The sequence below is a fragment of the Mastigoproctus giganteus genome, chromosome 7 (genome assembly GCF_048544385.1).
Source record: "Mastigoproctus giganteus isolate SK-2022 chromosome 7, ASM4854438v1, whole genome shotgun sequence".
Taxonomy (NCBI): domain Eukaryota; kingdom Metazoa; phylum Arthropoda; class Arachnida; order Uropygi; family Thelyphonidae; genus Mastigoproctus; species Mastigoproctus giganteus.
The window spans coordinates 135,037,906-135,062,793 of NC_143581.1; the positions used below are offsets into that span (position 1 = coordinate 135,037,906).

General features: G+C 34.8%; 1 protein-coding gene across 7 annotated transcripts in view; it reads left to right on the forward strand.

Annotated features, from left to right (window-relative positions):
- LOC150083212 (uncharacterized) overlaps window positions 1–24,888 on the forward strand; it is a 319,934-nt gene that overhangs the window by 248,325 nt on the left and 46,721 nt on the right. For 6 of the 7 annotated variants that reach the window (XM_090377098.1, XM_090377102.1, XM_090377097.1 and 3 more), the window contains one exon: window positions 18,686–18,749. The exons of the other annotated variant lie outside the window; for it this stretch is intronic. In XM_090377098.1, coding sequence (XP_090233224.1) covers window positions 18,686–18,749 — 64 coding nt within the window. The remainder of the gene's footprint in view (window positions 1–18,685; window positions 18,750–24,888) is intronic. 7 annotated transcript variants of the gene reach the window in all.

A 24,888-nucleotide genomic window follows, 5' to 3' on the forward strand; every position in this document is an offset into this window, starting at 1 on the left:
TTATAATAAAAATTTTAAATATTTAAAAAAAATCATGTGAATTTTTGCATCTTTTTAAAAAAAACAAAAATATGAATTCTACTAAAAATGAAAAAACAAAGTTACATACATAAAATATGAATAAAAAACCAAAACTAATAAGAATGTTCAATTTTTAAACAGTAACATATGTATATTTAGTATTAGCAAATGGAGAATGTGCATGTATGCACGTACACGCGTGCGCACGCGCGCACACACACTTCATATCACCTGTCCATCCCCCCTCAAATAGTGTCTAGTTCTTTCATGAATATCAAACTACTCACTTCCACAACAGCAGATGGAAGTTTGTTCCACCAATCAACTTCCTGCTAGATGAAGGCAAATATCCACATATCAATCCTGCAACCATCCTTTTTCAATTTGAGGAAGGATGCCACCAGTGGATTCAGCTTACTCAATCCATTTAAAGCCTTAAATATCTCAATCAGATCTGCTTGCAGGTGTCTAGTTTCAAGGTTAGCAATTGAATTGACATTTGGTGGCAAGCTAAGTCTGGTGGAAGGATGCACCAGATTTAGCTTACTCAATCCATTTAAAGCCTTAAACATCTCAGTGAGATCTGCTTGCAGGTGCCTAGTTTAGAGATGCAGCCATTGGCAGAACTGAAGCCTTTCTTGATAAAAGCACTCTTTTGTTCCTCTCAACAAATGGAATTTATCTTCTGTGCAGCCATTCCAATAGATCCACATCCTTTCTAAAATGAGGCCAGTATGCAGTACTCAAGATGCCAGATCATGCAATTTCAGCTTATGATTAGGAGCACATCCATGGTAACTCATTCTAGAAGTGCTATTCTCATTGTAGTTTGGCAAATGGCCTCTCAAGCTGAAATTGCCTTCTAGTAATGATTCCAGTGCCTTTTGTGAGAACAGATGCATTAGGCACTACTACCTGCAGTTTTGCAACCTTAGCCTCACCAGAACTTGCAACTTTCCAGATTTCAGCTGGTCATATTATAGTCATATAAAAATAATAAATATTGTATTTATAATATAGCATAGTAGATGTAGGATATATCAAGAGTTTTTTTCTCTTGATATATCCTACATCAAGAGAAATATATGTAGCATGCTTTGACATTCCTTTCTCTGTTACCATGTGCATGAATTTAAACAACCTCACTCTTCTCATCTTTGTGTATACACAATTTGAATTGGCTAATACACAATTGATTAGCCAAATCAAAGTTGCATTACTGAAGTCCAGTGCTATAATTTGATAACAGTATATCCTTTTCCACACTAGATAGTGACTGGTGTTTGTGGGCTAATATGACATGATCGTACATCACATTAACTATTTATACACTATTTAAGAAAAACCCCACCAAGTCACTTGAAAAATGCCAACAGTTCTTAAAAAAACTGCTCATTGAAAACATGATCAACCAATCCACCTTCATAAAAACTCATCCGTAACGATTATGAAGTGCTCTCTCTCTCTCTCTCTCTCTCTCTCTCTCACACACACACACACACACATCTTTGCTAACATCAAAGCTCACAACGATGACTATCGAGCAACATTTATATTAAGCAAGAAATGCTGCCAAAGACAACACTTGTCTAGGCAATTGGGAAGATTTGCTCAATGAAAACCTGCACAAACAGTTACCTTCAAAATTACTTAACCTTAAAAGTTAGTCTCCTCCTCACTCACTCACGCACACACACACCTTTGCGGCACCTCCGTAGCCAGGTGGGCAGGAGCAGCAGTGCATAGCACACGCTTCTTGATTAGACCGGCATTTGAGCCTGTGACCACCAAATAAGGAGGATGCGGAAAGGTCAGGGAATGACCACCGCATTATGGCCTTAGTTGCTAATGCTCCTAAAAACCAGACCGGGGTTCGAGCCCGTCACCACCAAATACGGAGGATGTGGAAAGGTCAGGAATGACCACCGCATATTCCCGGAGCAATATGGCCTTAGTTGCTAATGCTCCTAAAAACCAAAAATAACAAAAATATAGCTCCTAAAAACCAAATAACAATAACACCTTTGCTCACAAGGTATCAAAGCCCACAAGGAATGAAGGTGACCTTTCAATATTAAGTACAGTATCCAGAAACAGCACCCAAGAGAAAACTTGATTAAGGGTTGGGAAGTGCTAGTGCCAACTATCCCCTCAACCCACTAAAAATTAAGAACTCTTCGAATTCCTAAAGAATAACAGTATTAACCTACTCAAGTTTCAGGACAAGGACATGCTACTGAGCTTCAATGTCAAGTCTGTGTTCACCAACATCCCTCTTTCAGAACTAATATCTATTCTCCTGAGCAAAACATGATACCCCACTACATGATCTTAATCCTTCCTGTCATACCTAGAGCACATGAAGGAAGCTATAGTTGGAGATTCCTTCTCTATCCTCTAGAGGCCTCATGTCTGAAAATTTTAAATGCAGCTTACGTGAATGTCCAGAAAAGCAGAAAGTACTTAAGACTATAGAAAATCCCGTATGAAATGTACAAATGAGTACCAGTATGAATTTAATTAAAAATACAATGTTACTATATTTTTAAGAAATAAAATAATACTTTGACGTAAAAGTTAACTTGGAATACTATACTGAAAAAAAAAATTCAAATTGTAAATTTCTCATAAGCAAACATTATCCAATGGGTATTGCTCACAGAGAAACACTGCAGCATTATAAACAGGAACAGATAAACAAAGTTCCACCTATAAGTGTGATGTTGTATCATTACCTTTCTTTGGTTTCATTTTTTATTTCATTTTACTTGTTGCTTTCTGTAGCATAACTAAAGCTTGACTATATTTAGTCACCTTGCATTGCAATAGTAGAGTTCTAGAAAAATGCGAGGAATTAAATCTGTTTAACAAGACTCCCACCTCCCCCACTTCTGGCCGATATACATCGGCCAGAAACAAAGCAAGCTTATAAGCTTGCTTTCTTCCATCATTCCATCATTTGCCACTGCTAATATCAAGGTAACTCATGGTGGAATATCTCCACAATATAAGATTTGATAATATAAAATTAACTTGCCCAGTGCTACAGAATGAGGCTATGTCTTTCAGTGCCATTATATAGCTCTCATAGATAGCGCCAGGCTATTTTGCCTTACCTAGCCTTACCAGGCTGCAAGGGGGCTGCAAGTAGTTAGCCTTACCTAGCCTTACCAGGCTTTGTAAGGCTAACTACTTGCAGCCCCCCCCCAAAAAAAATTTGCCAACTTCAATTTTAAAAAAACAGATGTCTCATAGAAAAAATAAAAAACACAAAACTTGAAACTGCTAAATTTGTTTTAAATTGCAAGAATAAGTAATACAACAATCTTTGATTACCTTTCTCAAATACAAAAGAAAATGTTTTAGCACACATTATTTTGAATAATCTTGTGATATTAAAATTTAAGGCTCTTAAAAGTTTCAATTTCAAGCAAATCAAAATCTCACTTTGCGTGCCGTTTTCCTTGCAAATTTTGTCACCAATTCCTTTGGGTAAAGTGCTGAAGCTTGGGCATGTTCAATTTATATTACCTTCAACAATGATAACATCATTCAAAATATAAAATAAAAGTAAAATATTATCAGAAATTTATAAGATATAACAAAAATTACATGAAAATTGCACAAACAAACTGTTACTCACTTGATGACAACATGATGTAACGTATACAGCTGTAAACAACACAGTGCTAACTAAGAAGAATAAGAGAATAAGAATAATCATAATTCATTGCACTGTTGTGATATTTATCTTAAAATAAAAAATATAAATTGTCAGTTGCATTTTTTACGTGGGTTAAAAAAACTAATCTGTATAAAACTGTGCCCCTCTGAGGTCCGTGCCCTAGGCCTAGTTAGCTTAATGATAGCAGCGACCTTGCTTGTAGTGGCTTTAGCCATAAACCCAATTGACTTCACTGAATTTAGTGATATTAATTTATACATGTGGTCCAGTGCTATTTGCTAAAATTATTCCCTTTATTTATTTTGCCATGTTGTTAGATTTTACTAGATATGCTGGCCACACGAAGCAGATGAATAGGATTCTTAGACTCACTGGCATATCTCACAAAATGCTCTTCATTACACCCCAGGTGTATTGAAGGCATTTTGTGGTATTTGTTACCATTGAAGTGAGAACTATTGCTACTCTGACTTCAAGAGAACTACCTTTGGAAAGACTAGTCCCAATACCGAATGGCTTGACATTGTCAAGTCATTTCTATTGAGAATTATGACATTGAAGCAAGCATGGTTGGAGTATAGTATCCATTAATCCATTAATGGATACTATACAATATATGTATAGTATCCATTAATCCAAGAGTTTTTTATTCCCATGTCTGTCACAGTTGCCAACTATTCTTGAGCAATACAGCCAATAGTGGCAAACAGGTGAGTTTGTTTTTGGATTAATACAAAGAAATATACACACCCTTTTTTCTCCATGTCTTTGAGGAGGTGGATGATTTTTAACCAGAAATTGCATTTTTTATTATTATTATTATTATTATTATTATGAAAAACCCCAAAACATGAAATTTGTCTCTTTGTACCAATGCATGAGTTCAATGCCAGACAAGCAAAAGATACTTTTTGATATTAGAACTAAATTTTTGTAGATTGTTTTAGGGAAATATGTGTAAAGGAATGTTGTTCCAAAAAACAGAAGTAAAAGAGAGGAAGACAAAAAGTTGATTCTGTGAGTTGACTGACTGGTTGTGGCACATATTGAACCCCAGGGGCTCACATCTGGTGAGTATGGGCTTGGCACACCCAAGGTCCTGAGCTGGATAATCACCATTCTTCTCTTTCTTGGTGACTCCTTTATTTCTGACACTCTCTCTCTCTCTCTCTCTCTCTCAGGGTAACTTGAATTTTTTTTTGGCTGGTGCAGTATCCTTGCACCAGCCAAATTCCTTGCACCGTATAGCTGATAATAATAATAAATAATAATATTTGGAAGAGAATGGGGAAGGGAATGGAGGAATTACAAATGCAAACTCAAGAAGAACAGTGATTATGGAAATTGGAAATACCTATAAAAAAGGAATCTATCAGAAATTGAGAAGGAGAATGGAAAGACTTTGTAAGAGGTGGGTCACTGATTAACCTGGCTACATTTTTTTTTTAATGGAGTCTAGAAGCGTGATAGGTTGGAGTGTAGTATCCAATATTCTTTGTAGGGCAGATTTGAAATTTGCACAGAGTTAAGTAGGTTAGAAAAAGTAATATCCATTAACAATGGATATTACTGAGAACAAAAAAGAAAATTTCAGTTTTTGGATTCACTGTAAGCAATATTTGCGATGTGCTTGTGCCGAGAAAGATTAGAAGTCAGATACGTAAATCCTGTTTAGAAATCTGAGTGTCATTAAAGTTGAGCATGGAAGAAGCAGTAGGCATTTTTTTGCTTGAAATAAGACAGAACTGAGTTTTAAAAGTATTTAATTAAATAATTTTTTTTACCCCACTGGAAAATTACCTCAACATCGTCATTTAAGGAATTGTCAATGGATATTTCAGAAGTGCTGGGGGAAGTTTCTGAAACTGGAATGTGGAATGCAATGTACGATCATCAGCAAAAATATGAATAGGGCTTCCAGTCAGTGGAAGTTATTTAATATACAAGAAAAATAAGAGCAGGAAAAAGAACTGAACCTTGGGCTTAGTTGCTAACTCTTTCTCTTTCTATCGCTATCTCGATTTCTGACGCAGACTTCACCTTTTTTTTATTCAATTTGACATCTCCATCTAAACATTGTAATATGGGTAGTGAAAGAGTTACTTAATCCTTTGCTCAATGTTTTGCAAAAAATTTTTTAAAAAAATGTAGAACTATTAAAATGAAAAATTATTTTCATTATAATAGTTCTCTATAACACGCGTTTTTTCACTGTAAGTTAACCTCTCATAACGGACACCTCTCTAAAAGGAACACCACATTGTTGTGGACACTCAGGCTTGGATCCCAGCCAGAAAAATATTTGAAATTATAATTTAACGAATTTCTCCAAAACAGACAATCTCTAATGTGGATGCAAACACTTTAATAGGTGTACATTTGTTATTTTTAACCTCCTTAGATGGGACACTTTCAAGGCTATAATTGCCACATTTTTCTTAGTCAATGGGCATTAGCAGTGAAGGTCAAATTGGTTACAATAATACCAATTAGATTTATGACTGCCGTAAATTGCTTAGGAAGAATGCTCGCCACACTTCTGGTAGGGAATGTGTATAAACTTATTTGTGCTGTTCCATGAGTTCCACTGTTGAACATCACTTAGCAAGGCAATAAATAATCATACTGAGAGATATGCCGTTTCCAGAATATATATATTATTTTTTTAAGATAATATTGTAGAAGTCTGTGTACAGGATTCAAGGATTCACTTTGTATTATGTATATGAAAAAAAAAAAAAAAAAAACCTCTACCAGTGGACTGCGTAGATAATTTTGACCAGTATTCGTGAGAATTTTTTTCATCCACAAACCTAATTTACTAAAACGTTATTGCGTGAATAGGATATATGATACAAATGTAGTTATACATTTAATGTTTATTCCCATTGATACATATGCAGATCCAGTTCATGATCCAAAAGTTTTGAAAGATAGCAAGTTAATGAACTCCTCAAGACAAAGAACGTCTGAATCGCTCTTCTGATGACAGTAATCCCAAAACAGCTTGATCAAGGTTGAAAATTTTAGACATATCCTCACTTATGCAGAAAGTCTGTTCATGTTCTCCTCCTCTCCTGGCTGATATAAAGCAGTTTGCCTATTTCTTTTAAATGTTATGCCATCATTTTGAGTCTGAACTTCTGCTCTTCAGTTCAGCTTATCGCACATCCACTTACCAAAGTCATTACATGGTTGATATGTTGAAGAATGTTATGTACAAATTTTTTATACCAGCAATTTTTTTAACCTTCCACTTCCATTTCGGAAGTTGATTGCCTTAGCAGACTAAACCAGAGGATGATTCTGACTTAGTCATGGGCATTTCTACAGCCAAGGTTTTGGGAAGCCTAAGTAACAGAAGAAGGTTCTGTTATTTTGTTCAGTCAGGACAATGGTATGACATGTAGCAATACATGTCATACCATTGTCTAAAATGGTGTTCTTTTAAATAAAGTTCATTAATTGGCAGTGAATCATTTTCAAATTTTTTGTGAACAATAGTCCAGTACTTCTTGCCATCATTATGATAAAGAAATAGAAATTTTGTACTTCATTTCTCTGAGTTTCAACATGAAAACCTGCCGGATTCTGTTGTGAAAGATGAAGAAAAAATTCAAATGCAGTAGTGCTTGGACTGGTAACGAACAAGGGCACAAGGAAACATGAAATATAACAAGTTATTCTAGGAATTTTAATAATTCCTTATCCAATCCCAAAGAATATTTAACCAGGTGAAAACAACTGAATTCAGATCTACTCTTTCAAATAAAGCTTCAGAAATGCTCTTGAAAACCAACTCAGTGCAGCAGTGCTGTTGTTATAAACAAACTTTGCGGTTCAAAGTCTGGAACAACAGTATCTCCAATCCAAGCAAGCATAATAATATGAGTTGCTGTCTAACAGACAATCCAAACAAAAATTCACAGAGAGAAAAATCCTAGGTAAGTTTATGTTTGAAAGCATTCTGTACTAGTAAACAGTCCTATGGCTGAATTTTTTATATAAAACGGGTGTATTTTTAATAATAATGAAGCAAGGGGCTCTTAATGAAGTTTTACTTCAGTAGTTTTGGAAGTGATTTGCGTTGTTTACACAGAGTTAAAATGAAATATGTTAATGATGGGGCAAAAACAGAAACACTTTCATGTTAATGAAAGTGTTTCTGTTTTTGTCTTTTTCTCTGTGCTGCTGTTTTACACTTGAGTATAATGTAAAAAAAAAAAAAAAATTTTGTAGTTGAATTATTGCCATTACTGATAAAGAAATTAGATGTAAGACAGTAATACTTGTGTATGTGTTTGTTTGAGTTTTCATGCTTTTAAGTTTTATGAACTTGAGGATGTAAGAAGCTAAAATGGGGGACTAAAGATTCCCCATTTTATTTTCTTTTATTGGTTCAATTATACTGTCATATGTTGAAGTTTGGTATAAATTGAGTCAAATTCTTATATAGTATTCATCATACTATATGAGGATTCAACACCCAAATTTTTTGTAAAAGTATCACATTGTTTATACCTGAACCTTTTATTATTTATATATATAATTTATATTTTTTGTTTATTTTTTTATCTTTTTTTTAACATGAAAGCCACATCCCCAATTTGTAGGTGTGCTACTGTCCTCATCCGGACTTTGTGTGTGGATCAGCAAACAATAATTGTGTATCTGATTAGTATGTTACCTGGGGGAAATTCGAATTGTGTTCTCCTGGTTAACACGCCGTTGATTTCTTGGCCATTTCATGTCTTGTTATGTATAAAAAGCCACATCGAAAGCTTCTGAATACACTAACTTAACTGACTGCAAAACCTTTATAATGGTGACCCATAGTGAATATGATTTTTTTTTTTTTTTTTTTTAAATAAACAATACAGAAATCACAGTTCCTTCATATTTTACCATAAACCTCTCTTTATGTACCAATCCTCTTAACATATGAACACCCTTGCCTGGAACTTTACAACAGAAAACATTAAATAGTGTGCCGCTGAAAAAAAAAAAACAAGTAAAGTAAGGGGAGGGGGGAATTTTAATAAAAATATCTGTTAGAATCACATCAATGTGAACTTTGGTGTTCTTCCAATTTTGGCTTTCAGTCATATTACAGCTACTAATTTTCCATATTTGCAACAGACAATATGTCCTTTTTTCTTGATTTGACTTTTCTCTGTTTCACCATTTTAATGTAGTATGTGACAGAGTTTTACCATCTTTTTTGAAGAAACTCGGTTTTTCTCCATCTGTTTCTTTTAACAAAATATAACAAAACTATGTCAAAAGTGGATTTCGAAAAGAAAAAAAAAATGCAAATTTCCACATTACAAATAGTGCAGTCATTTCATACTACTTATATAGTGTGAAGCTAATTAGCATCCTTAAGTGAGATGCCAAAGAAATATGACATAAAATTTCAGAACACAGATTTTCCATGTATTGTACAATCTGAAAAGGGTAACATGTTTGTCTTGTGTACTATATGTAGATGTTATTTTTATATTTTGAGCAGCTGAAAATGTAATTTAAAACACATTATCAAAAAATAAGCATGCAGAGCATAGAATGAAATGCACAACAGACATTGCATTCATGGTTACAATGATATTGTGCGAAATGTTTATTTACAACTTTCTCTGGTTGTGCAGGTCATGTAGGCCCATTATTCAGAAATATGTTTCTGACCAATTGGTTTTTGAAACTGAAAATGGGCCATTTTCAGTTGCTACAGATAGCTGTAATCAAAGTGTGATTCTAAACTATATCTGATTGTGGTGACCTTTTGGTATTAAAAACTTGTCAAATCAAAAGCAGCTTACTTTCAGTGCTGCACTGGAAAGTGACTATGCAGGGTACAACATTGGACATCTTTTGAATAACCTGAAAGCATGTGAGATTCCTTCAAAAATTGTCTGGAACTTTAATGTTAATGATGTGACTGCTGTGGTAGGCCTGAAAACTGGAGTAGCAAGACTATTAAAAGAGGAGATTGAGTACTTGTTGGTAATAGGCTGTCCTTGTTATTTCATTAATTTGTGTGGTGAAAAGGAATCTGCATGCCTTCCTGGGAAAGTGGATGAATACTTGGTGGAAATTTACTAGAAAGAAGTGCTAAAGGGAAAGATAGGATTTAAACAATTTCAACTGATGCATGAAAGTGCTTAAGTTGCAGAAGATTTTGAAGCTTATGCATACACATTTGGCTGTCTTTGATTGTAATTAGACTGGTAGAAACAGTGGCAACCTTTGGCAAGTCTATTTAAAGAAGAGGATATATGTGGTGAGAAAAGAAATATGAACCTTTTCAGAATTTCCAAGTACAAGGTATTATTAGTAAGTGGCACTGACTCATATTTAAATCCAGTTCCTGCCACAAAAGTTTTAAAAGAAGACAAATTGGTGAACTCAGGAAAAAAAAATTCTGAATTGCAGCCTTTTGCTAAAAATCCTAGAGGCCAAGCAAGCTGATAATTCTATGCATGTTAATCACACTTCTGCAGAAAATGTGTCGATGTTCCTCTCTTCTGGCTTGAATAAAGCAGTTTAGTTGTTTATTTTAAACAGTATGCCAACATTTGAAAATCCCACACATAGCTCTTCAATCCAGTTTACCTCACATCTATGTACTGAGGTCATTACTCCTAAATATGTTCAAGAATGTTATGTGCAAATGTACTTTTCCAACAGTTTTCACATCTTCCATTTTGGAAATTGATTTCCCCTGCAGACTAGACTGTAAGAATTCTGATAATCATGGGCATTTCTGTTACCATGGTTGCAGTGAGTCTAAAACAGTAGGAGAAGATTTGACTTAACTATATTCTTTTGTGTAGTGGGAAAGTGCATTTTGAACATTTTCAAATTAGAAATTTTTTGGACTGGTTTCTAGTTTCAATACTGTCAATTTCAGTGCAAGAACCTATCAGACACTATTATGAAAGAAGAAAGATTTAATGTACAGAATTAATGGTCCTTTGTTGGGAAACTGACAAGTGCACTAGGAAGCTTGAAATATAACAGTTGTTCCCAAGTCATGCATGAGATTTTAACAGTTCCTTGTTCTCTCACTGAGTGTGAGAGAATATTCAGCCAGGTTAGAAAAACAAAAATTGAGTTTAGATCTTTTCTTTCTGTTGAATCTTTGGCAATGCTCCCGATGGCCAATTGGGCCATTGTTATGAACAAAAATTTGACTCAACATTTCTGACAGTGGCAAAAGTTTGCAACAGTAACTTTCTTAAATTAGTCAAAATCAGTTCATAAGAACTGATTGATGTGTGTATTACTTATTACATAAGTAATAAGTAATAACACACATCAACTGTTAAGGAAATATACAAACATAAATCCAGAGACAGAAAAATGTTAGGTAAGCTCATGTGTAAAAACATACTGTATTGGTAACTAATCATATGCCCATATTTAGTGTAAAATGTGTGCAGGTAGTTCTTGATTTTACGAGTTAATTCGTTCCTAGCGCGTGCTTATAAAGCAAAAACTCGTAAAATTGGAATTTATTTCGCATAGACATAAGGTTAAAAATAGGGGTTATGTTCTCAACAACGAAATTAGTTAGCCAATTAGTTTGTTTAAACAATGATTGATTTATCCAAAGAAATGAAAACGTAGCCTGTAAAATCAAGCAAATGATAATAATAGAGAAATTATTTACGACTTAAAAATGTTAAAGAATGTTTATTCTTCATCATCATTGACTAAATGCACACTCATTGATCACTCATTATTGGCTCAGCACTCGTTGGTTTGTTGCACAAAGAGTAGTCTTATTCAGAAATGCTTCAAGAGGCATTTGTTTCCAAGATAATCTCTTTTAATTATAAATTTAACAATTGCATGCATAAGTATTTTTTAACGGCACACACAAATTGCACCTAACACGATTCATGGAGTAACAAGTTTACGAAGCTTTAAAAAAAAAAAGGAATGAAGGGAAAATTCTGAAAATTTATTTGCTTTTTTTTTTTTTTTTTACATATCACTGTAATAACGTAAAAAATCACACAATTCCAGCTATCGATATATTTTCTCAAATGCAAGAAGATCGAGTTTACTACCCATTTATAATTGCTTGCACTAACAGAAAAACTCAATAAACCGGAAAGTGCAAATTGTTTTTATTGTTTTATGGTCGTGACCTCCAGAAATGTGCTTTAGAAAAATGTCACAAAGGCATTTAAAATTGATTCTTATAACGGAATATATGATAACAGTGAAAGTGTAGTGCATTTTAATGATTTGGTAACTAATACATTTTACAAACCATGCTCATGACCTTAAAAATGACATTTTAGAGAGATAAATAGCTTTTATACAGTGAAAATTTCAACTTCTGAGATCTTGAAACAAATTACCAAAAAACAATGTGCTATTCGGTTCACATTACGATATTTTAACAATACAGTGGTGTTTCTGGAACTGTTTAATATTGTAAAGTGGGGTACACTGTGGGGTATTGTATAGCTACACACGTGGTTTGAAATGCGGTATTTACGAATGTTTAACATTCATTTTTTATAATTAATGTTCATATTTTCGATTTTGTTGATACTTGGGAAAAAAACTCGGAAAGCGAGAACTGCCTGTATTTTGACAGTATTTTTAATTGCTAGTGCAATGTGGACAAAAAAAATTCCTAGTTTTTCTGAATAATCTCCTTTGCGTCCTGTTTTTAGTGGGCACACCTACTTTTTGCCCAAAAACCTCCCATTTTCCTCCTGTTTACAAATGTGTTAACTCCTGCTTTTTGAAAGTCAAAAGTTGGCAACTATGTATACAATTGTGATTAAAAAAATAATAAAAACAGTGACATTAAAAAATGCCCACTCTTCATACAGCTGTTTTGAACCTTATTAGTTAGATTTTCATCAGTGAAGAGATAGGTGAAACAAAAGTCTAAATTAATATATATTCTTTTTTAATAAATAAATTTTTAAAATAAATTCTCATTCCTATAAATAGTCTGTGCAAGCTATTTCATCTCCCAGTAAACTACATACTAAAATAAGTGGTGAGGGATGAATAAAACAAAAAACTAAACAACCAAAGAAATTTACTGAACAAAACCAAACCACCGACTTGAATTTAAAGAAAGAGAACCATAAAAAAAAAAGAATTTTATTAAAATAGAAACATAAATAATGAACCAAGCATAAATTCAATGACAAATCTATGAAAGAAACATTTGTAATGCAGTATTAGAGATGGTGTTGTATTAGAGTTGGAGCTACATCAGCAGACAAAATTATGCCAAGAAATTAGATTTTTCAAAAAGACAGTGATTTAAAAAATACACTTGCTGTTTCTCCAACTTTATCCAACAACATATACTTTAGACGGTCAAGGGATCAAGTTTGATTAAATATCAAGGTCCAAGGCCAACCAACCTGAAACATGGAAGCCGACCTTGTAACTCTTCATACTGCTGTTGCAAACTTTATTAAGTTCTCAGTAAAGAGACAGGTGAAACAGAAAGATAAACAAATTTTGATGTGCAAATTTCTTTGGTGTTTTGTGTTTCCACCACCTCAAGCCATAGTTATTCTATTATGCAATTTATCTGGAATTGAAATGGTTCACACCCAGAGTATTTATAAGGATGTGTAAGAATATATGTTTATTTGGCCTTTCTGTTTTACTTGTCTCTTCACTAATGAGAACCTAATAAGGCTTGAAATTGCCATATGGAGATTGGCAGTTGTTTTCAGAGTTTTAAGTCAATATACATTGGTTGCTTGGTGTCTCTGATATATCAGATCTTGGTATCTAGACTTGTTCAAAGTTTATTTAGATAATTGTGTATAAGATTTTTAATGCTGATAAGAAAACTTGAAGTATCAGAGGAAAGAACAGATACTACATTGATTATTTTTAAAGTGCACTATTTTAATCTTTTCTTGCATATTTTTTGCATATTTACAATAATCAAAAAATTTAACACCAAGTTAGCTCTGTTAAAATAAGCAAAATATAATACCATATTGTCACTGCCTTCGACAAATATGGACATTGGGATGATTACTGGTGCTTAAAAGGAAATGCCTATCTTCTCATTATCATTGGAAAGTCTGGGCTAAACATCTGCTGCTAGTAGTCAGATTATGAGTTGTTAAAGACAGTATGCTACTGCACTGCAACAGGATCTAGAAAACTTAGACAGATGGGCTGATAAATAGCAGCTGAAGTTTAATATTTACATATGCAAAGTACTGCATATGGGTAGCAGAAACCCAAGAGAAACGTACCAACTGTGTAGTACTACACTCAGGGAGGTGGATAGTGGATATCAACTTCAGATGGTAGATATAATTAGTATATTTCAGGGAAGTGAAGAATGAAAAAGACCTGGAGGTAACTGTGCAGTCAGATATGAAGTTCTCTGGGCAGTGCAGACAAGCTGCCAGAGCAGGTCATGGAGTTTTGTCAATAACATATAGGAATTTTGCTAGCAGAGACAAGGAGATGATTATTCCTTTGTATAAGGCAATGGTCAGGCCACACCTTGAGTGTTGCATACAGGTCTGGAGGCCTCATTTTAGGAAGGATGTAGAGTTGCTAGAATGAGTACAAAGAAGGGCAACAAGATTGGTGAGAGAAACAAAGGGGTACGCTTACAAAGAAAGGCTTAAATTCTGCAAGTTGCAGCATCTGGAGACTAGGCACCTGTGAGGTGATCTTATTGAGGTGTATAAGGCCTTGAATGGTTTGAGCAGGCTCAGTGCTGACAAGATACTTCTGCTTGCTCAGACACTAAGAACCTGAGGGGAGCATAGATTCAATTTGTGGAAGGATAGTTGTAGAATAGATGTGCAGAAATTTGCCTTTAGCCAGCGGGTTGTTGATTGCTGGAAAAGACTTCCATCTGTTGTTGTGGAAGTTGATAGCTTAAATAAATTTAAGGCTGAACTAGACAAACATTTGGAATGATCGGATGGGTGAAATGGAAAGGTAGTTGTTAATGAGTTAATTCATCTGTCATCCATTAGTGCACATAAGGTATTGCTGATTAATCATCTTTCCTTTTCTTAACCGTTGTTATAAATTGTTCAGAGAGATGCTGTAACTTGCAATGCTATGGCTTGCAGATTGGGATTAGTTGTAAATTCTGAATGGGATTAGATAGATGAAAGTTGGTTACTGACTCCTCTGTGGTTACATGAAACTCTCAATTATTACCTGATCCTTGAAGATGTTAATCCATTCAGATTTCATTGTGACAGACTCAGTTTCTGTCAGCTGCTGAATGAGGGACTGTTTTTTTTTTTTTTTTTTAAATGGATCCTTATACTCTGTTTTTTATATCTGTGCACAGAGTATATGGGGTTAGTATTAGTACAAAGGGTACTAGGAAAGTTTTGCAATACAGCTTTGTTTATTTAATTTTTTCAAAGTAATTTCCTCTACATTCAATACACCTCTCCATCCTCCGAAACCAATCTTTAAACCAGTTCTGCCAAGTTTCAGTAGGGAGTAAAGCACACTCGTTGTCCCAAGCCCGTAGAAGGTCCTCATCACTGGAAAACCGCCTCCCTTTTAGCTTCATTTTCACATGCGGGAACAGTGCAAAGTCGCAGGGAGCAAGGTCTGGACTGTAGGGAGGGTGCTCGAGAAGTTTCAGTCCTGTCCTGGTCAAATATTCGGTGCAGGCTTTGGCACGGTGAGCTGGAGCATTTTCGTGATGGAGGTACCAGGTGTCCATTCTTGACTTTGGCCGCAGGTTCTTCATAGATCCAATGACTTTAGGCAGGCATTGTTCAGTATACCACTTAGCTGTGACTGTCTTCTGCGTGTCCAAAACGACACGTTCCACAATTCCACTCGATTTGAAAAATACAGCTATCATTTTCTTCTTTACAGATCGGGATTTTCTGACAATTACGGGTGTGTCGTCATCATCAAAGACCCAAACTTTGTTTTGAGCCTTGGTCGGCAGAGCGTAATAGTACAGCCAAGTCTCGTCACCTGTCACGATGTTGTTCACATACCGAGATTGTCCCTTATCAAACTTTTTTAACATCTCCCGGCACCAAGTCACACGTCGTGTCATCTGCTCTACAGTCAGTTGATGCGGCACCCAGAGAGAACAAAGTTTCTTCACGTGCAAATGATCTAGCAGAATCGAACGAATTGCTGGTGCATTTAGGCTGAAAGTATCCTCTATCTGTTGGTAGGTCACTCGCCTGTTTTCGTCAAGCATTTTCCTCACAGCAGTAACGTTTTCCTCCGTAACTGACGTTCGTGGCCTTCCCAGCCTCTCAGAATCCTCCAGAGTGAAATTTCCCCTTTGGAATTCTCTATACCACCTGAATATCGTTGTACGATGTGGACAATCATCATCTAGTGCAAGAGTCATTTCTTCTAAGCACTGGTCTATGGTTAAACCATGCACGAAATTATACCGCAAAACTGTCCTTATCTCATTTCGTGACCACGATGCCATCGCAAGCACTTTACACTCTCACTACTAATGAATAACTGAGCCCATCGACTTGGCGCGGCGGCTACTATGCACGTATGAACATGTCTCAACATGCAGCAACAAGCAGCTTCCTGTGATTCATTGCTGCGTCATATTGCAAAACGTTCCTAGTACCCTTTGTAGTGGCAAATAATAATAATAGAAGGAAGTAACTTATACAGAATCATCTAAGAAATGGAAGATAAAAAAAAAAAAAAACCCACCACCTCGGTACATCCCCTCTAATAATTTGTCTTATCCATCCTTAAGTTTATTTATACTACTACTTCCACAACAGTAGACAGAGGTTTCTTCCAATGATCACTTACTATCTGTACAATTATATCTGCCTAAGTAGATATAATTTAAACTGGAAAAGGATAGTTGCAGAATGGATGTGAGAAAAGTAGCTGGCTGAAAGCAACTTTTCAGCCAGCTACTTTTCTCACATCCATTCTGCAACTATCCTTTTCCAGTTTAAATTATATCTACTTATGTGTTTTGTCTGAGAAAGAGTGATGCCATCAGCATTTAGTTTATTAAATCCATTTTAAAGCCTTTAAACACTAAAATCGGATCTCTTCAAAGGTGTCTAATTTCCAAGTGCTGCAATTTATGGAACTGAAGTCTCATGGTAAGAGTACCCTTTTGTGTTGCTAACTAATGTTGCTCTTCTGTACCCATCCCACATTGTTCCTAAAATCAGGCTTCCAAACCTGTATGTAGTATTCAAGATGTGGCATAACCATGCTTAATCACCTCCTTGTATTTTGCCATGGTTTTAAGGGTAGATAAGAATTTTGCCAGCAGGCAAAATTCTTATCTACCCTTAAAACCATGAGCTGTTCTAACAGCACTCTATATTTAAATTGGTGCACCTCCATTCAGGAATGGTTGGATGGAGGTGCACCAGTTTAATGGATTGGATGCTCATTTGGTATTCTATCTTTCTTTTCTTCTGTCTTTTATTGGTCTGACCAAAATATGCCATCCAACACTTTCATTCCTTCTGGTTGGTATACTGGCCCTCTGACTGTGTTTCTATCCTAGTTGTAGAAGGTGAGGAGTCATTCGAGACTCCACTAACTTGGAGGAGACATCTATTTTAGGCTATAGGCAAAAACAGATAACATTCTGAAGGTCACAGGTGGTATGAGTTCTTGCTGGTTGCAAGAACAGTTCATTCCACTAATTATGGATTTTTCAAAATAGGATTTAATTTTTGTTTTATCACATAAATATGAAAATCCAGCTATTATTTCATGAGCCGAATAACATTTTTATTAAAGTACATGGTGGTAATAATATTGTTAAATATTGGGGAAGATACATAACATGTCATGAGAAGGCAATGCAAAAAATCAAATATTACTAAAACATATTTTCAAAAATTCTATGATGCACTAGTTTTAGTAGAAACTACATTTTATGACCCCTAGTTTTAATTTTGGCAGAGTGGGGGAGGTAGGTCATAACACAGAGCCATTTTAGTGGTGTCAAATACAAGGCCTGCTGTTTACTAGAACTAGAAACCGCTGCTTTAGCCTGTGAAATAAGTGTTAAGACCAAACACTAATAATAAACATGTTTTGGTTATGTGAACATGTGGTAATCTGGAGAATTCCACTCCTAGCCAACTTACCCACTCCTCAAGCTGTGTACTGCATTGGTAGGAGATATTTTGATGATCTGGAGCCATGGTTTGGAGAATTAGAAGTTGGGAAAACCTGGTTACCTGTACAAACAAATATTAAATTCACCAACATATTAAATTCAAATTTTAACTTAAAAATCACCACTGCCTCCTGTTCTTACACATTAGACTTGCCCACAGACATTGGTAGCCTATTGAATTTTAAATCCAATAGGCTACCTTCTACTTAGCACAAAAACAGCTATAGTAAAAAAGCTTGAAGCTTAACCTTGAGGGGTCTAAGGATTTTGGAGGGCCAGACTGATTATCCAAGGCATTTGATAGACTGCATCATTGTCATCAATACCAAGTGACAGTTTTCCATGCCCCCCACCACCATAGACATGAAACTAAACCAAGTGCTGCTCATACTGGATATCAGCAATTCCCTAGGCAGAGCTGCAGAAAAAATATATAGCACTTATTTCCCAGATGAATCTCAAATAATCTTCATCACCTACAACAGAAATTTATGCTATAAATAATTCTACAGTAGTAACATAATGTTAACTAGTGGCTGTTCTGTATGAATCCCAACACCATATGAGTGGGAGGGGTTAGCTGTGCTGTACACGAACTACCTGGACTCTGCCGCAGAAGGGAGACTCTCCTCCTTTCAAAATCAGCCATGCACCTGAGCCATCAGAATATCATTGTTCACACATCTGAGGACTGTAACTGTAAAGCCCAGAAAAGTAAATAGCAAGTATGTTTGCATCGCTCTTTTTATAATTATATGTGCATGATTTTTTTTACAGTTGTTTACAAAATACAGAAAAGTATAGATTTTTTAAGAGATGTAATTTTGCAGGTCAACCTATGCAATGCACTCTCCTTCCTTCACCTGTGTCGAGTAAATCATCATTGCCTGCATGGTAATATTTTATAAGAATTTTTTAAAAATTTTTATTACAGTTAGGAAGTGCTTTACATATTACTTATATAATATATTCCTCATTTTGCAGGCCCTAACTGAAACAGCAATGGTTTATTAACAGACAGGGTTGGACTGACAGATTTTGACCCTGGAAGCTCGGAACAAATTTGGCTCTCTCTGAATAATCTCTCGTGATGACATGATTATTCAGATTATTCGGTTAGGACCAGATTTGTCATAAGCTTGGTGGTGGGGCTAGCACCAATTCTGATGTTCGCCTCACTGCCTGGGGCTAATAGCAGGTTTGGATCATAGACTATTAGTCATTTATGCCTGCAAGTTCATTCCTTGATTAAGAATCATGTAAGGATATCTCAATGAAAACATACAGTGTCTACATGCATTCTTGCTCCCTTATATTGTTGTTTGTATCTGCACAATTTGGTTTGAAAGAATAGGAATACAGTTTAGTTTTTTAACTAAAATATATGTAAAATGTATTTAAGTTGCAATAATTTTTTATAATTATTGCAGTTCAAATTCGGCGCCTCTGTAGCCAGGTGGACAGGAGCAGCAGTATGTAGCACACGCTTCTTGATTAGACCAGGGTTTGAGCCCATGCCCACCAAATACGGAGGATGCAGAAAGGTCAGGAAATGACCACCGCATATCACCGGAGCAATATGGCCTTAGTTGCCAATGCTCCTAAAAACCAAATAATAGCAGTTCAAATTAATTTCCCTCGTATATATATGTCCTTAAATTTTTTTACAACATACCTATGATATAGTGCTTTACCATTATTTTAATACCTGACTGATAAACAGTGCTGCTTCAGTAAACTTTAATTTCTATGTAGTAGTAGTAGGAGTGGCATGTGATGCAAGAAAGCAAATGTATGACCTTATGCAGCATCAGCCAAAAAAAAAAAAAAAAAAATGTTATGTGAACATGTGGTAATCTGGAGAATTCCACTCCTAGCCAACTTGCCCACTCCTCAAGGTGATTTCAGAAATGCTTCTAGTGTTTCTATTGTGTAGTTTTGGTTAAAAATCCTTTAATAAAATAATAAAATTGGAAAATCTATAATTTAGTGCCACATTTCTCAACCTGTGGACTATAGATCATGAAATATTTGAAAAAACATAAGGAATACACTAAAAATAGTCTTTTGTAGAATGCTTCAGCATGCTGAACTCCTGAATTCAATTGAATATAAAATTATTTAATGATTTCTCTCTGCCAAAAACTCATGAATGGATCGACACATTCATGACCAATAGTTAAGGACTCTCAACCCCATTACCACATAACTCTAGACGACAGAAGGCATTATGTCTAATAAAATCAAGAAAAGGGTTATGGAGAGTAATAGTTAAAAAATAAATTAGTTAAAATAATTTAGAAACAAATTTGATTAACTTCTGCCAAATTTGTTTCTAAATTCTTTTAACTGATTTATTTTTTAACTATTACTCTCTGCAACCCTTTTATCGATTCTATTAGACATAATGTCTTCTGTTGTCCAGGATTACGTGGTTGGTGGTTTGATGTGTTACCGATCTGGTTGAGGGTCCTTAGCTATCAGTCGTGGATGTGTCGAGTCACTCGTGTCTTTGGGGGAGAGAGGTCATTGAATAATTTTGTTTGATTGAATTCAGGAGTTTGCTGTGCTGAAGCATTCTACAAAAGAGCATTGTGGTAAAGTCTATAATATATATATATATATATAAAACTGATATTAAATATTGAATCAAAAATTAATGCCAGTAGCATGGCAAATTTCGTATTTATTTTGTACCAATTTTTTTTTTTTTTTTTTTAACTATTTCATTATGCTAATATATATATATATATATATATATATATATATAAAGTGCACAATTGTAGAATTCTTTGAGCATCATAGCTCTGTTGATATTTACTTTAACTAAAAATAGTATAGGATATGCAATAATAAAAATATATATATATATATATATATATTTTTTTTTTTTTTTTTTTTTTGCAATTTATATTTATAATTCAGATATGGAATATTTAGTGATAAAATAAAATATCATGTATTAATGGATGAGTATACTTTCTTTGTTAACCCTGCAGTAGTTCCCCCAGATATTTAAAAAAAATTATTCAGTTTTTTTTTTTTTTTTTGAACTGTGCTCAACCTTATGTATTGTACTAATTCTTGGCCTTGTACCAGTAGTTTAGATTGCTTATTAATTTTATTTCTTCATTTTTTTAAATAATAATTTAAAAGGTTTAAATTACTGTGTTTTTTTGGCCATTAAAAAGACTTAGTTTTAATGGGAAAAAAAAGTTTATTAATTAAATTTTCAGAAAAATATTGGTAACATAAAATAAAACATGAAAAAACTAATTCTGCCAAATTTAAGTTTGTTGAGGTATTAACACATTCACTGCCACTTATATTTGAGAGCTTGTTTTCAGTGTGTGGCAATTTTAAGTACAACAGAAAAAAAGCAAGGACTCTGAGAAACCTTTTTAATTTCACATCCACTGAAATGCCTTTTTTCTTTACTTTTTTTTTATTTTTTTTTTATACCTTCTGATGTTTTGCTTTTTAAGCTTTGTTGTTGCCTAAGTGTAATGCTTCTTGTTATTCAGATTAATTCTATTGCTTAAAATGCATAGATCAGTTAGATATTCATTCACAAAAATTTGCCCTCTGTGGTTGCAAACAGGTGTATGTGGTTGTTTATATAATCTATGGCTTCTCTGTTCAGAGCATAGTTAATTAAATGGTGTAGAATGTTTATAAAGTACAGGTAAAGTAAAGGTGTAGAATGTTTATAGTTTTAAAATTGAAAGTGAAAACTATTCCTGACAGGCCATTTCAGACTTAACAAATTTCGGTGATTTCGTGCTCTTCTCCTACTCAATCTATACAGCTGATACTCTCAATACCTTTCAAATAAAATGTTTTCCTGGAACATAAGAAGCAAACATGGTTACGGCCAACAATAATGGTAACATAGGGCAGTACTACAAACTTTATAACAAGGTCTGTATTCGCTGCTATATGCTAAATTGACATGATCTGTTAATGTATACTGCATTTCTGAGAATTCTACAAATTTTAATTAGTCATCGTGTAAATAAGAAAAATGCAGGATTAATTGTAAAATGTTAATATCTCTGTTTGTTTCATGCAAAAAAAAAAAAAAAAAAAAAGTGTATACTCCTCAAAATGAATTTAAAAATACATAAATATATATTTCCACAATTTCACTAAAATTCTATCTGTCCTTAATTGCGCACATATTATCTGCCAGTAAAATGCCATACTGCGTAAATGATATCTGCGAAATGATTAATTTTTTTTTTTTTTTTATGAAAACCCCAAACACGAAAGGTATGAAAACCTATAGTACTTAGTACCGTGCATGTGTTGAAGGAGAAGTATGGGGGAGGGGGATGCCGGAAACTGCTCTAGACACTAAACATGGGTGTCACCACTTCAAGCCTCCAATAAGCAAAGTGGTGGTATTTCACTGGTTGATGGAAATCATCTACCACCTACAAATTAGGCAGAAATATGAAGCTAAAGGCATTAAATAAAAGCATGAAATGAAATACTAAATAAGTACTAGGCACTCATTGGGGTCCAACACTTATCAGTGCACAAATAAAAGTAATTAGCATTACTATCTGTTTCTATGAATTAAAAGCATAAGTTGATAATATGTTAACACAGACGATTTTTTTTGTGTGTATACATTTTTAAGAAATGTGAGACCCAAATTAATAAAAGTAAGAAGGTAAAATTTAAAACAGCTTAAAATTAAGGAAGTAAAATATGGACATGACCATAGCCATATGGGTACAGTGTTTCTACAACTGTAAGATATATATAATGGCTAAGAGTATGATCTTCTGTACATATATACAAGCCCCTTTCATATAGCTAGCTATTGACCCTGAAAGATAATATTAAAAATAAGTTAACCTATAAAATAATTAACAAAATTTGTAATTACGAGTGTAGATAAAGCCACAAATAACTTTGCCATCATTTGTAAAACGATGAAATTACAAAAAGCAACACAGGGTTACACGGTAACACACACAAGAGATCAGCAACAACATAAGAAGTACAGTTAACAAGATACTGACACTACACAAAAAATTAAAAAAGACAAGAATGGATAATACTAATATACTGTTCTTATATATGATACCAAAATTTCATAAAACTCCACTGAGTTTCAGATACATTACCAGCGCCAGAAATTGCTACACTAATGTATTCACCAATAAGTTTGGAAAAATGTATAAGGATATGGACAAAACATGTATAATAAATAGTAACATTGAAGTATAAATATATTAAAGACCATTAGTAGATGCATACGACGCAAGAAAGCAAGCTTATGCAGCATCAGCCAAAAAAAAAAAAAAAACCTCCCATTTAACCCCTCCATTCATTCCAAATGCCTGTCCAGCTCAGCCTTAAATTTATTTAGGCTATTAGCTTCCACAACAAAAGATGGAAGCCTGTTCCACCAATTAACTACCTGCAGGCTAAAGGCAAATTTCAGCACATCTATTCTACAACTATCTTTCCTCAATTTGAAACTGTGCCCCTCAGTTTCTTAGTCTGAGCAAGAGGAAGAACCCTGTCAGCGTTCAGCTAGCTCAACCCATTCAAGGCCTTATACACTTCAATCAGATTACCTCACAGGTGCCTACTCTCCAGGTGCTGCAATTTCCTGAACTTAAGCCTTTCTTGGTAAGAGCACCTCTTTGTTCCCCTCATCAATCTTGTTGCCCTTCTTTGTACTCGTTCCAGCAACTCTACATCCTTTTTAAAATGAGGCCTTCAGACCTATACACAGTACTCTAGGTTTGGCCTGACCATTGCCTTGTATAACGGGATAATCACCTCCCTGTCCCTGCTAGCAAAATTCCTATATTGACAAGGCTCTATGACCTGCCCTGGCCGCCTGTCTGCACTGCTCAGTGAACTTCACTGAGCAGTGCAGACAGCTCAGTGAACTTCATATTTGACTGCACAATTACACCCAGGTCTTTTTCAATTTCCACTTCCCTGAGTGTAATACCACAGAGATGGTACTTTTCTCTTCGGTTATCGCCACCCATATCTAGTACTTTGCATTTGTCAATGTTAAAAAAATGCCACTTCTCAGCCCATTTTCCCAACTTATCTAGATCCAGTTGAACTAGTATACTGTCTTTACTGTCGTTAACATCTCCAAATTGGACACTAAACCTGATATAACTTCATCAATATCATTGATAAATATACAAAACAACAATGGGCCCAACACTGAACCCTGTGGAACTCTACTAACAACATTTGTCCACGAAGAGCAGTGTCCACTTACCCTTAATGCCATACCTCTCCAATTTGTACAGCATTAGCATTAGTAGAGGCATATGATGCAAGAAAGCAAGCTTATGCATCATCAGCCAAAAAAAAAAAAAAAAAAAAAACACTTCCACTTTACCCCTCCGCTCGTTAGAAATACCTGTCCAGCTGAGCCTTAAATTTATTTAGGCTATCAACTTCCACAACAAGGGATGTTCCACTAACCAACTACCCGCTGGCTAAAGGCAAATTTCCTCAATTTGAATTTATGCCCTATCAGGTGATTATTCTGCACAAGAGGAAGAATCCCATCATCATTGAACATGCTCAGACCATTCAAGGCTTTGCAACAGTATCAAAAGCTTTCCTGAAATCCAAGTATATGATATCAAAATTATTTTTGGCATTCATTTCCTTTGTGACCACATCATAGTATCCAATCAAATTGGTCAGACAAGACATCCCTTTAACAAACAAACGCATGCTGTGTCTTAGCTATTACTGCAGTCTTGCCTAGATGATCCTGCAATGCTTCTTTAACCACTGATTCCATTATTTTCCCCAGACACAAGTTAAACTAACAGGTCTGTAGTTACTTTTGTCACCTTTTGAACCCCCCTTTGTGAATTGGTGATACATTTGCACACTTCCAGTCCAAGAAAGCTCATGATGAACTTCCACAATTTCTCCTCCGCTTTGCTCTCAGTTATTACAAAATCACTTAGCTCCCTGTTGGCGTTTGATAAACTTCTGGCACTCTCCTCATTGAATGACTCCTCATGTG